This window comes from Zeus faber, assembly GCF_960531495.2.
Source record: "Zeus faber genome assembly, chromosome: 11".
Taxonomy (NCBI): domain Eukaryota; kingdom Metazoa; phylum Chordata; class Actinopteri; order Zeiformes; family Zeidae; genus Zeus; species Zeus faber.
The window spans coordinates 3,233,975-3,249,045 of record NC_137205.1 but is presented as its reverse complement, the minus strand read 5'-3'; the positions used below and the strand labels follow the sequence as shown (position 1 = coordinate 3,249,045).

General features: G+C 47.3%; 1 protein-coding gene across 1 annotated transcript; it reads left to right on the top strand.

Moving 5' to 3' along the window:
• Positions 1–1,492: 1,492 nt before the first annotated feature.
• Positions 1,493–14,651, top strand: LOC307236925 (uncharacterized protein; the record flags this gene model as incomplete). Its single annotated transcript, XM_080009517.1, has 3 exons — positions 1,493–1,561; positions 14,154–14,222; positions 14,604–14,651. Coding segments are annotated over 3 exons (186 nt in total), but the record flags the coding sequence as incomplete, so codon positions are not given.
• Between the last annotated feature and the right edge of the window lie 420 nt (positions 14,652–15,071).

The window sequence follows — 15,071 nt, the reverse complement described above, 5'->3', positions numbered from 1 at the left end:
GGCTTTTCCATCTACCGGCACGACAAAATCATAGAGTCAGGTAAATGCAGAGGCAGTGGGGGTCTGCATTTTGGTTAACTCTTGCTGGGGTTAGGATATATCAGCACTTTCAAAACACTGCTCTCCAGCCCCGGAGCTCTTAACTATAAAAATCCATCCCTTCTACCTCCCGTGGGAATTCAGCTCCGCCATAATAACGGCAGTCTACGTACCCCCGCAGGTGGAAAAAACGTGCGCGATAGAGGACCATTACGGAGTACTTAATGGACTCGAGAACGCTCACCCTGAGGCAGCTCCTCTTGTTGTTGGCGACTTCAATAGGGCCAATATGAGGAAGGTTTTGCCTAAATATCACCAGCATATCAACTTTCCTACCCGGGGTGATCAGACTCTCGACCATTGTTATTCACAACTACCGGACAGATATAAACCCCTCCCCCACCCTGCCTTTGGAAAGGTTGATCACACCTCCATTCCCGAACCCTAACCCTAACCCTATCCCTAACCCTACCAACCTACAGACAACGATTAAAGCAAGGAAAACCGGTTTGTCAGACAGTCCAACGCTGGAGTGAAGAATTCACTGCCACTCTCCAGGACTGTTTGGAAACCACGGACTGGCAGATGTTCTGTGTTGCAGCTGATGGGGACATTGCATACACACTTTGTCTCAGCTTACATCTCCAAGTGCATTGATGACGTCATCGCGGGAGTCAAGTTCAGGACATTCCCCAACCAGAAGCCCTGGGTTGATGGTGATGTCCGCGCTAAGCTCAGAGCACGGTCCTCCGCCTATAGCTCTGGGGACCTGGAGTCCTTGAGGAAGTCCAGATATGACCTTCAGAAAGCCATCAGAGAAGCCAAAAGAGCCTACAGGGACAAGCTGGAGTCAGACTACCACAGTTCCGACCCCAGACGTATGTGGTGTGGACTGCATACCATCACAGACTACAAAGGAAGAAACAGGAGTGATGCCCAGCCAGCCGCCTCGCTTCCTGACGAGCTCAACACCTTCTACGCACGGTTCGAGGCGAGCAACACCATCCCGGCTAGCGGAGGACCAAGATGACTCCACTCTGTTCCTGTCTACGGCTGACGTGAGGAGAGCTCTTAAAAGAGTAAACCCCCGGAAGTCTCCAGGGCCTGATGGCATTCCAGGCCATGTCCTCAGAGCGTGTGCTGACCAGCTGGTGGAGGTATTCACCTCTATATTCAACCTCTTGAATATAGAGCTGGAATACTTGGCGTGCTGGCTGTTCTCGATCTTCTTCACCATCTTCCTACCACACTCCCCACCTGCTTCAAACAGACAACCATTGTCCCGGTACCCAAGAAACAACAACAACAACAACACCTGCTGAATGACTATCGCCTTGTAGCACTGACTTCTACCATCATGAAGTGCTTCAAGCGGCTAGTCAGAACCCACATCTGCTCCTCCCTCCCTGACACCCTGGACCCCCTTCAATTTGCATATCGCCCAAACAGCTCTATGGATGACCCTGGCATCACCCTGGTAGTGCACACCACCGTCTCCCACCTGAACAAGAGCAACACAAAGGTGAGGATGCTGTTTGAGGATTACAGCTCAGCATTCAACACAATTGTGCCCGCTAAGCTTGTTCCCAAGCTCAGGATCCTGGGACTCCCTCTGTAACTGGATTCTGGACTTCCTGACGGGCAGACCCCAGGTGGTGAGAATGGGAAACTTCTCCTCCTCTGCACTGACCCTGAGCACTGGCGCCCCGCAGGGCTATGTACTCAATCCTCCTGTACGCCCTGTTCACACATGACTGTGTGGCCACGCGCAGCACCAACACCATCCTTAAGTTTGCGGACGACACCATCATCTTAGGTCTCATCTCAAACAACTATGAGTCCTCCTACAGAGAGGAGGTCAGCGTCTTGGCCACATGGTGATAACAACATCTCTCTCAACATCTGCAAGACTAAAGAGATGATTGTGGACTACAGGAAACGACAGCGAGGGGGGGGGGGGGCACATAGACAGAGCTGAAGTGGAGAGAGTCTCCTGCTTCAAGTTCCTCGTGTGTTCATCAGTGATGACCTCTCCTGGTCCAGGCAATCAGATGCGGCAATAAAAATTTCCCAAAAGCGCCTATTCTTCCCGAGGAGACTCAAGAAGTTTGGCATGTCTGTCAGGACTCTCACCAGCTTCTATCGATGCACCATTGAGAGCATTCTCACTGGCTGCATCACCGCCTGGTATGGCAGCTGCTCCGCTGCTGATCGCAAGGCACTCCAGAGGGTGGTGAAGACAGTGGAGTGCATCATTGGCTGCCACCTCCCCTTTGTGCAAGGCATCTACCGCACACGATGCCTTAGGAAAGCACGGAAAATCAGAAAGGACTACAGCCACCCTGGCTACGGACTGTTCACGCTGTTGCCATATGGTAAACGTTACCAGAGCATCAGGGCACAGACTACCACACTCACAAACAGTTTTTACCCTCAGGCCATCAGGCTTCTCAACCTGCAACATCTGTAGTCACCTATGCAAATTAAATGTACATCAACACAACTACATGTACATATCCACCGGCACTCCTTCACTTTATATTTATATCTATATCTTGTGCAATAGACTGACCTATTTCTGTTGGAACTGCTACAATGTTCCAATTTTTAGTTTTCGTTTTAGGATGATTTTCTTATTTTAATTGTATGTACATACACTGCGACCTCTTGCTCGTATTTGTAACATCGACTCTTACTTTTTTTATATTCAACTCTTATTTCTTAGTTTTTTATTTCCTCCTTAAATTTGCCTTGTTATTTTATCTTTTTATGCCCACTACATAGTTGTTGCCTGTCATGCCCCAAGAATTTCATTGTAGCCTATGACCTTGTGTTGTACTGTACACTTGACAAATGAAAAAATTTGAACTTTGAGTTAGTCTGCAAGTGGAGTTCAAGTTCTCAACCTGCAATACAGCTTTTTATTAATTCTTAAATCATCAAAATCTGCTGCAATAACTCTGTCCAGTGCATGATGTGTAGAATGAGAAGAGCACAGTTCTTGGTTATGAAGAACCACCAACAACTATTTATCATGTTTGGGTCTATAAACAACTGATCACTATTCCAAGAGGGGGAGAATCACGGGTGTATTGAAAAACAAGTAATTAGGTCCAGGAAAGGTGTGTGTGTGTGTGTGTGTGTGTGTGTGTGTGTGTGTGTGTGTGTGTGTGTGTGTGTCTGTGTGTGTGTGTGTGTGTGTGTATGTGTAAGATGTCCACCGGTGAGTGTACATGACCTTCTACACCATTGGTACTGGTGTAGAAGGTTGCAGCACATCTTAGGCCAGCAGGCACAAGCCGCCAGGACTCCACCCCAGTCGGCAGGGGGGCCCACCCGACCGCCCCCCGGCCAACCACGCCCCCACACCGACCCGCCAGCGACCAGCCACCCCGGAAAACCCCAGTGCTCAATGTGTGCTGTTGGAACTTGCAGTTAAAATTGCGGGGTTGGGGGTGGGAGTCCTTCAGGCAAGTCGAACCTGAATCACTCGCACCCCTCCTGCCTCGCAGACCCTGGTCCGGTGGAGTGTTGTTTGGCGTAGGATTGGTGTGCGAGTGTATGTGTTCTAAACTAACATTAGTGGGATTACAATTTTGGGACGGACGAGAAGCACGCTTGGGCAGGAGCATGACAGGCAAGATGGCAGCTGCTCGCCGCATTACCACCCATGGACCCGCGTCCTCCAGATCACCGCGAACCACGACTGCCGGCGCCAGAGAGGTACGACGGTAACACAGGGGGTTGTCGTGGTTTTCTGACACAATGCTCCCTGGCTTTCGAGCTCCAGCCGTCACAGTTCCCCACCCAGCGCTCACAGGTGGCATACGTGGTCACGCTACTCACCGGCAAAGCACTCTCCTGGGCCACAGCCATCTGGAATCGGCAAACCCCGGCCTGCTCCAGCTACCAGGCTTTTGCCGGGGAGATGCGCCGAGTGTTCGACCACTCAGTGAGTGGGAGGGAGGCGTCGACACGGCTACTCCGGCTCCACCAGGGAGGACAGAGCGTAGCGGACTACGCCATCGCATTCCGCACCCTCGCCATGGCGTCCGGATGGAACAGCGAGGCACTCATCGCGGCCTTCCAGGAGGGTCTCAATGAGGGTGTCAAGGACGAGCTGGCATCCCGGGAGGTGCAGGAGGATCTGGACACGCTCATCGATACAGCAATTCGGGTGGCCAACCGCCTCCGGGAGAGACAAGGGGAACGCTTTTTCCCCGCTTCACCAAGACCAGCGCGCAGAGCGGCTCGGGGGACGAGGCCTCCCGAGCATCCCCTGGCTATCCCGAGCCCGCCTCCAGCATCAAGGGAGGAGCCGATGCAAGTAGGCAGCACACGGCTCTCTCGGTCCGAACGTGACCGGCGGATGAGAGAGCGCTGCTGCTTGTACTGTGGGATCCCGGGGCATTTCCGTTCTTCCTGCCCTGAGCTCTCGGGAAAAGCCAACTCTCGTCCAGGGTAGGGAGAACTGCGACGAGGCAAACCTTCTCTCCCGAGCTCGAGGCGACCGGGGTCCGGCTGGCTGCCTCCCTCGCCTGGGGAGATCAACATCACTCCCTCCAAGCTATGGTGGATTCCGGCGCTGCAGGTAGCTTCCTGGATGTAGGGCTAGCAAAGGCCCTAAAGCTCCCTCTGGCACCTCTAGAGCATCCTCTCACGGTGACAGCCCTGGATGGAAGACCACTGGGTTCCGGTAGCGTGTGCCATCTCACCGCCCCCCTTTGGCTGTCACTGGAGGGAAAACATTCAGAGGTAATCCAGCTCCACCTCATCCACTCTCCTGAGTTTCCACTGGTCCTGGGCTACCCATGGCTAGCCTGTCACAACCCACATCTGGACTGGGCCTCCGGGCGTCTCACCGAATGGGGTCCTGCCTGCCACACCACCTGTCTTCGTTCTAGTCCGTCTTCTCACCCTCTCGAGTCTCCAGTCCGTGTCCAAGCTCGGGCCCCTTCCCAAGCCCCTGCCCACTCCGGAGTTCCTGTCCGTGTCCTGGCTCCAGTCCGTATTCAAGGTCCCATCCCTCCCGAGTTTTCACGAGTGCCCCACGAGTATGCCGATCTGAGGGAGGTCTTCAGCAAGAGACGGGCCACCACGCTTCCTCCCCATCGGTCCTATGACTGCGCCATCGACCTTCTGCCTGGCACCTGCCCTCCTCGAGGACGTCTCTTCTCTCTCTCTGCCCCTGAGACTACAGCCATGGAGGAGTACATCTGGGGGGCGCTCACCTCAGGTTTCATCCGCCCTTCTACCTCCCTGGCGAGCGCAGGGTTTTTCTTCGTGGGTAAGAAGGATGGCGGCCTGCGTCCCTGCATTGATTACCGTGGTCTGAACAAGATCACGGTCAAGAATCGCTACCCCCTTCCTCTCATGTCCACATCTTTCGAGCAACTGCAGGGCGCCACCATCTTCACCAAACTCGATCTTCGAAACGCATACAATCTCGTCCGTGTCCGCGAGGGGGATGAGTGGAAGACCGCCTTCAACACACCTACCGGCCATTATGAATACCTGGTCATGCCTTTTGGATTGGCCAATGCTCCCGCTGTCTTCCAGGCCTTTGTAAACGACGTCCTCCGTGAGTTTCTCAACCGCTCCGTGTTCGTCTACATTGATGACATCCTCATCTTCTCCAGGACCCTTCCCGAACACATACAGCATGTGAGACAGGTCCTTCAACGCCTGCTCGCCAATGGCCTCTATGTGAAACTGGAGAAGAGTGAGTTCCATGCCACCACCGTTCAGTTCCTGGGGTTTGTCATCACCGAGGGTCACGTCCAGATGGATCCTGCCAAGACCGAAGCCGTCCGGGACTGGCCACCACCCACCTCGGTCAAACAGGTGCAGCGCTTCCTCGGGTTTGCCAATTTTTACAGGCGATTCATTCGGGGTTTTAGCACTGTGGCGGCTCCCCTCACCGCCCTCACTAGGACATCCACAGCCCGCTTCGCCTGGACTGCGGAGGCTGAGGGGGCGTTCAGGGCTATCAAGACGCGGTTCACCGCTGCCCCTGTCCTGGCCACACCAGAGCTTACCCTACCCTTCGTGGTGGAGGTGGGTGCTTCCGATGTGGGAGTGGGGGCCGTTTTGTCCCAAAGGACTCACGACAAGAAGCTCCATCCATGTGCTTTCTTCTCCCGTCGCCTCACCCCAGCGGAACGGAACTATGACATAGGGAACCGGGAGCTACTGGCAGTCAAACTGGCGTGGGAGGAGTGGCGGCACTGGCTGGAGGGGGCCCAACACCCATTTGTCGTCTGGACTGACCACAAGAACCTGACATACATTCAGGATGCGAAACGCCTCAACTCCCCTCAAGCCCGATGGGCCTTGTTCTTCAATCGGTTCAACTTCATCCTGTCATATCGTCCCGGGTCCAAGAACCTCAAGCCCAACGCTCTCTCCAGACAGTTCGACCCTCCTGAGCTGGTTGAACTCCCCGAGCCCATTCTCCAGAGCTCCCGCATCTTGGCTCCGGTCCGCTGGGGAATCGAGACGCAGGTCCGGCAGGCCCAAAGGAGGGAGGCGGATCCCGGCAACGGGCCCCCGGGTCACCTGTTTGTCCCGAAGGCTGTCCGATCACAAGTCCTGCAATGGGGGCATTCATCCCGCCTCACTGGCCACCCGGGGATCTCCAGGACCCTCGAGTTCCTCCGCAGGCGTTTCTGGTGGCCTACCATGGAGCAGGACGTCTGGTCCTTCGTCGCTGCCTGCACCATCTGCACCCAGAACAAGAACCCCCGGTCACGTCTAATGGGGCTGCTGCATCCCCTTCCCATCCCCAGTCGGCCCTGGTCACACCTCTCAGTGGACTTCATCACCGGCCTTCCACCGTCTCGGGGCCACACCGTCATCTTCGTCGTGGTGGACCGGTTCTCCAAGGCTTGCCGCTTTATTCCTCTGCCCAAGCTCCCATCAGCTCTGGAGACTGCTGAGCTCATGGTGCAGCACGTTTTCAGGGTGTTCGGCCTGCCCCTGGACGTGGTGTCAGACCGCGGCCCCCAGTTTGCATCCCGGTTCTGGAAAGCGTTCCACCAGCTCCTCGGCGCCTCCGTCAGCCTGTCCTCCGGTTTCCACCCTCAATCCAATGGCCAGACGGAGCGGGTCAACCAGGACCTGGAGACAACACTGAGGTGCCTCGTGTCCTCCAACCCTGCCTCCTGGAGTGACCATCTAGTGTGGGCGGAATACGCTCACAACACTCTGCGCTGCTCTTCCACTGGCATGTCCCCGTTTGAGTGCCAGTTCGGGTACGTACCTCCTCTGTTTCAGGAGCAGGAGGCGGAGGTGGGAGTGCCGTCAGCCCAGCGGTTCGTCCAGCGGTGCCGACGGACCTGGCAGAGGGCTCGTCAGGCCCTGCTGAGGACATCCCGGCAGCAGCAGATCCAGGCCAACCGATGGCGCAGACCAGCGCCTATGCTCCGTCCGGGCCAGAGGGTCTGGCTGTCCACAAGGGACCTTCCATTACGGGTGGAGTCACGCAAGCTTGCGCCATGGTATGTTGGGCCCTTCAAGATCGTGCGGCGGGTCAATCCTGCCGCATACCATCTTCTGCTCCCCAGGTCCATGAGGATAAACCTCCACCTTCCACGTGTCGCAGCTCCGACTGGTGGTCACCAGCACCTTGGCGCCCACCACGAGGCCTCCTCCGGCGCCTCGCATCATCGACGGTCAGCCCGCCTACACAGTCCGCCGGCTCCTGGACTCCCGCCGGGTCCGCGGGGCCCTGCAATACCTTGTGGACTGGGAGGGGTACGGGCCGGAGGAGCGCTCCTGGGTTCCGTCCCGGGATATCCTGGACCCCTCTCTGATCCAGGATTTCCGCCGTCGCCGCCCGACACTCCCTGGAGGAAGGCCACTAGATGTCGCCAGTACTGCCTTTTCAGGGTTGCTCTGCTTCACCTATTTCTGTTCTGATTACCCTGCCTCATTAGGTGATATGTTTCACCTGTGTCTCGTTTGGTCGTCCCTATTTAGACCCTGTCGTTTGTGTCCTCAGCCGCTCAGTCTTGAGTTTGTCTAACCTCATGACAACGCTCTTGTTCCAAGCTCCTGAGACATCTTATTTGTTTTTGCCCAGTTTTTGTACTTGTTTTGAGTAAACCTCTATTTTTGCCACCTCGCCTCTGCCTTGTTCTCTGCACCTGGGTTCACTCAGCATACCTCCTAACAGCAGCGAACCTATAGCTCAGAGCAGCCCACCATGCGCCTCCGCCATGCTGGCAGCTCCACGCCCCCATCAGGCCCCTGGTCAGCCCCCAGGCGCCGAGCATGTGGACCACAAAACAGAGGGCAAACTAAGCCATCTTAAGGAAGGTAAATAAAGACACTATTCACCTTAATTTTCTTTTTTTTTGCATTTTCTCTAACTTGGTAATGTCAGATATCATATTGTGGTTGGTATACCTGACATGGAAGTAGCCACCTGTGATAAATTGTTGTTGGATGGCGGAAATGTTTGTCATCAAGTTGGTAATTTTGTATTTGACCAGGTAATGTTGCATGACAGATATTGTAGTAGTTACTGTAACATCCACGTTAGGTTGCACAGTATCATTGGTGATTTCTAGAGTGTCACTGATGTTGAAGTTGTATTTCTCAGTGAGTTGGAATCTGTTAAAATTTTAAATGTCTGAAGTGTGGTCGTCCTCATCAAGGTTGAAATTTTACTGACTTCCACCAGACTTGATGCATACAGCACATGTTAGTTTGTCAAATTGGTGGATGTTATTCAGCCCTTTATTTCAAACAGTTCCTCCTCTGGTAGTTTCATGTCAGTTTCATTCTCTATGACTTCTACATCTGACCTTGGTAGAATGATGGTGTGCTTGGTAATTGTCAGATACACACAGTCGTCCAATTCTGTTATTGCAATATAATCTCTTCCCGGAACATTATCATTTATTCTCCCAGACCTTTCCATATCCTGATAAATATTATTATTTTTATTAAAAACATCATCTATTTTGTGTCTATGTATAAACATTCTGAATCTTGTTTTTCAGAATTGCTGTTAAATTTATAGCTGCCCTTTGTTTATTTCTGGAGTCTCCAAATTGTAAATCATCCTGGTGAAACCACATTAATGTAACTTTCCATTTATTTGGAATTGAACTATTAAGGAATAATTTGACAAGATCACAAACACTTTGGGGCTTTTCATTACAGTTTGTTAAGTTTAGGTAAAGGCAAATGTTTTTGTCCGAAAAAGTGTGTGTGTGTGTGTGTGTGTGTGTGTGTGTGTGTGTGTGTGTGTGTGTGTGTGTGTGTGTGTGTGTGTGTGTGTGTGTGTGTGTGTGTGTGTGTGTGTGTGTGTGTGTGTGTGTGTGTGTGTGTGTGTGTGTGTGTGTGTGTGTGTGTGTGTGTGTGTGGCTATATCTTGTCATTGTTATATATTACCATTTTGCATTGAAGTACATCTTGAGTCTCAGTGATAGTAGATGGAGTGTCTTGTACACATTAATTATGATGTATTTATGTCGATTTACGATAGCAGTCTAATTTATGTATTATTTTTATAAAGTTGAGTGGAGTTTTTTACTTGGATCACATTTTCAGTAAGTTACGCTTCAATAAAATATGAAAAACATTGTGGTATTTTTGTGGGTAATTTCAGAAATATTATTCCATTTGCACATTTCAGTGTTTTTGAGTGGATGTGCTGACAATTTTTTTAGGATGACTTTTTATTGTATTTTTCATTAATCCAGCAAAGTAATGTGGACCACGGATATAAAATATTAATCGAACAAATCTACAGACATCTACCAGGTATGAATCTGTGTAAATACACAGTTTATAAATTGATAGTTTGGTAACATCGAAACACTACAGAGTAACCGAGTTTACGCCGCACACTGGACATGGTCAACTGGACATTCTCAATCGGAATCTGTACATTTATTGTAAATAATATGATCACGTTGTAAAACATCTTACTGTAAATCTCATCTAGTTTATTTTAGATCAAGACATGTGACGTGTCAGTTAACCAAGACCAACTGAATATTTTGGGTCAAAGTTGTTTTGTTTTCATTCATATCTGCTCCATATGTGGATTGATTTGGATGAAACAGAGATGTTTGTGACAGCATGGTTTGAACAAGAGGTAAACCGTGTTCAGGTGTTATGCCGAACTTGGTGTTCCAGATAGTTTTAGGCTTCAAAAATCAGAGAATTTTTGCCCAAACAAGACAACTGGCTGGACCCCTAATACAAATTTTAACTATGTTATTCTCCTGCCATGATTATAAGAATGTGTGTCGGGAAAGGAGTCTTCTTTTTCCCCACTAAAACCACACAGTGGTTCCAAATAAATCTCGATGCCCATTCATGCAAACAAAATATGCCTGATATAAAGGGCACCATGGACATCAAAGGGCAAGGGGGCAGGTGCTCGGGCGTCATCTGCCACCCCCTCTGCGCGTGCCTGCTCGGGAGGATGGTTGCCAGTACAGATCGAGGACTCAGTGACCCAGAAGGTGTGAGGCTAAGTGAGCAGGGATTATTTGCTTTGTGTCCAATCAAGGAAAAATGACTGAGGTTGCCCTCCATCCAGAAACTGACAGCTTTAGAAACCAGTGTGCCATGAAAGTCAACAGGGACTGCAGACTAAAAAAACTGCTGAGATATACAGTGTGTGTGTGTGTGTGTGTGTGTGTGTGTGTGTGTGTGTGTGTGTGTGTGTGTGTGTGTGTGTGTGTGTGTGTGTGTGTGTGTGTGTGTGTGTGTGTGTGTGTTGTGGAGTCGCAGACCAAACAGCAGCTAAACAAAAGGTGTCATTATACCTAAATTGAAACAGAACCTTTTAAGCAAAAAAACAAGAACCAATGAGGCACAAAAGAAAGGCATCATCTATTTTTCCAGTTCATTTCCTTACTGCAGGCCCATGGGCCAAATGCCGTGCCCACACTAATGCAGACTTTTTATAATTTTGAAGCTTAAAAAAAGAAAGGCTGTTAATAACCTTAATTTCAGAAATACCGGAAGAACTTAAAGTGCCAACAACAGAAAGTCTTGTCAAATCTGGTCCCCAACAGAATGTAGTTGAATAGCCCTGCTGTACTGTATGGTTGTGAATACACTTCATACAGGGTGTCGCTCAGAATCAGTTTTATTTTCACAAGGTACATTTACATATACAAGGAATTTCTTCTGGTGAACTTTGGTACACTTCAGTACAGTCCATGAGCATTTAAAAATAAAAAGCTTAACAGTTGAAAAAAAAGAAGTGCAGGCAGCAATACACGGGGTCCAGCCTATTAGTTTTATATAATTTGTTCAATGCAGCACAGTTTACTTAGTGTATAAACATAAAATATCGTGGCGTTACACATCATGTAGTTACATACATGGAATATATTTTTTTAATTTTGGAACTGACTTTTGTCTGACCAGAACATGTAAATCAAATGTAGTTACATCCATGTAGTTTCATGAATCTAACGTTTTTGGAATTACGTATGAAACAGTTCCAGTCGTCAGTTATAAATAATTGTTCCAAACTGCTGAGTTCATAGTTTTGATATAGTTTGTTATTGCAAAATAGATTAATTAATAAATTAGTACAACAAATGACAAAACAAGTCAGATAATTATTTTATTAAACAGCCGGACAAAATAAGTAAACACATATCACAGTATTTATAACGATCACATATCAAAAAATCAATAAATGTTATTATGGCAATCTTGATAAAATAAAATAAATGAGAAATAAACAAATTGTATGTGAATTTATAATTGCATACCACAACCCCTTTTTGATGTATCAAATTTTATTACACATATAAATTTTTATTAATAGAGATAGTTAATATACATGCATCGTCATTATTCAGCAGTGACTTCTTAAGTGCTCTATCAATTGGCATAGCGATATTATGCACTGCAGTCATATTGATTTACACCAATACAGACAGTAAATGGATTTCCATAGGTTATTTGGAATGTTGTATTCAGCATAATTTGATTTGTTGGCAATTCTGTTATTGCAATATGATCTCTTTCTGGAACACTATCATTTATTCTACCAGACCTGTCCATATCCTTCTTCTTCATCTTCTTCATATCCTTCATCTTCTTCTCCTTCTTCTTCATCTTCTTCATATCCTTCATCTTCTTCTCCTTCTTCTTCATCTTCTTCATATCCTTCATCTTCTTCTCCTTCTTCTTCATATCCTTCATCTTCTTCTCCTTCTTCTTCATCTTCATCATATCCTTCATCTTCTTCTCCTTCTTCTTCATCTTCTTCATATCCTTCATCTTCTTCTTCTTCTTCATCTTCTTCATATCCTTCATCTTCTTCTCCTTCTTCTTCATCTTCTTCATATCCTTCATCTTCTTCATCTTCTTCTCCTTCTTCATATCCTTCATCTTCTCCTTCCTCTTCATCTTCTTCATATCCTTCATCTTCTTCTCCTCCTTCCTCTTCATCTTCTTCATATCCTTCATCTTCTCCTTCCTCTTCATCTTCTTCATATCCTTCTTCATCTTCTCCTTCTTCTTCATCTTCTCCTTCTTCTTCATCTTCTCCTTCTTCTTCATCTTCATCTTCTTCTCCTTCTTCTTCATCTTCTTCTTCTTCTTCTCCTTCTTCTTCATCTTCTTCTCCTTCTCCATATCCTTCTTCTTCATCTTCTTCTCCTTCTCCATATCCTTCATCTTCTTCTCCTTCTCCTTCTCCATATCCTTCATCTTCTTCTCCTTCTCCTTCATCTTCTTCTCCTTCTCCATATCCTTCATCTTCTTCTCCTTCTCCATATCCTTCATCTTCTTCTTCATATCCTTCATCTTCTTCTTCATATCCTTCATCTTCTTCTTCATATCCTTCATATCCTTCATCTTCTTCATCTTCTTCTCCTTCATATCCTTCATCTTCTTCTCCTTCATATCCTTCATCTTCATCTTCTTCTCCTTCTTCTTCATCTTCTCCTTCTTCTCCTTCTTCTTCTTCATCTTCTCCTTCTTCTTCACCTTCTTCTCCTTCATATCCTTCATCTTCTTCTCCTTCATATCCTTCATCTTCATCTTCTTCTCCTTCTTCTTCTTCATCTTCATCTTATTCTCCTTCTTCTTCTTCTCCTTCTTCTTCTTCATCTTCTCCTTCTTCTTCTTCATCTTCTCCTTCTTCTTCTTCATCTTCTCCTTCTTCTTCATCTTCTTCTCCTTCTTCATATCCTTCATCTTCTTCTCCTTCTTCTTCATCTTCTTCATATCCTTCATCTTCTTCTCCTTCTTCTTCATCTTCTTCATATCCTTCATCTTCATCTTCTCCTTCTTCTTCATCTTTATCTTCATATCCTTCATCTTCATCTTCTCCTTCTTCTTCATCTTCTTCATATCCTTCTTCTTCATATCCTTCATCTCCTTCTTCTTCATCTTCTTCATATCCTTCATCTCCTTCTCCTTCATCTTCATCATATCCTTCTCCTTCATCTTCTTCATCTCCTTCTCCTTCATCTTCTTCATCTCATTCATCTTCTTCATCTCCTTCATCTTCTTCATATCCTTCATATCCTTCATCTTCATCTTCTTCATATCCTTCTCCTTCATCTTCATCTTCTTCATATCCTTCTCCTTCTTCTTCATATCCTTCTCCTTCTTCTCCTTCTCCTTCATCTCCTTCTTCTCCTTCTCCTTCATCTCCTTCATATCCTTCATCTTCTTCATATCCTTCATATCCTTCTCCATATCCTTCTCCTTCTTCATCTTCTTCTCCTTCTTCATCTTCTTCTCCTTCTTCATCTTCTTCATATCCTTCATCTTCTTCATATCCTTCATCTTCTTCATATCCTTCTTCATATTCTCCTTCTCCTTCTTCTCCTTCTCCTTCTTCATATTCTCCTTCTCCTTCATCTCCTTCTCCTCCTTCTCCTTCATCTCCTTCTCCTCCTTCTCCTTCATCTCCTTCTCCTTCTTCATATTCTCCTTCTCCTTCTTCTTCTTCTCCTTCATATTCTCCTTCTTCATATTCTCCTTCTTCATATTCTCCATCTTCATATTCTCCTTCTCCATCTTCTCCTTCTTCATCTTCTCCTTCTCCTTCTTCATATTCTCCTTCTCCTTCTTCATATTCTCCTTCTCCTTCTTCATCTTCTTCATATTCTCCTTCTCCTTCATCTCCTTCTCCTCCTTCTCCTTCATCTCCTTCTCCTCCTTCTCCTTCATCTCCTTCTCCTTCTTCATATTCTCCTTCTCCTTCTTCTTCTTCTCCTTCATATTCTCCTTCTTCATATTCTCCTTCTTCATATTCTCCATCTTCATATTCTCCTTCTCCATATTCTCCTTCTCCATATTCTCCTTCTCCTTCATCTCCTTCTCCTTCATCTCCTTCTCCTTCATCTCCTCCTCCTTCATCTTCTTCTCCTTCTTCATATTCTCCTTCTTCATATTCTCCTTCTCCTTCTCCTTCTTCATATTCTCCTTCCACATATTCTCCATCTTCATATTCTCCTTCTCCATATTCTCCTTCTCCATATTCTCCTTCTTCTTCTTCATATTCTCCTTCTCCTTCTCCTTCTTCATATTCTCCTTCTCCTTCTCCTTCATCTTCATCTCCTTCATCTCCTTCATCTCCTTCATCTCCTCCTTCTCCTTCATCTTCTCCTTCATCTTCATCTTCATCTTCATCTTCTCCTTCTTCTTCATATCCTTCTCCATATCCTTCTCCTTCTTCTTCATATCCTTCTCCATATCCTTCTCCTTCTTCTTCATATCCTTCTCCATATCCTTCTCCTTCTTCTTCATATCCTTCTCCATATCCTTCTCCTTCATATCCTTCTCCATATCCTTCTCCTTCTTCTTCATATCCTTCTCCTTCTCCTTCTCCTTCTCCTTCTTCATATCCTTCTCCTTCTCCTTCTTCTTCTTCATATCCTTCTCCTTCTTCTTCTTCTTCATATCCTTCTCCTTCTTCTTCTTCTTCTTCATATCCTAATCCTTCTCCTTCTTCTTCTTCTTCTTCATATCCTAATCCTTCTTCATATCCTAATCCTTCTTCTTCTCCTTCTTCTCCTTCTTCATATCCT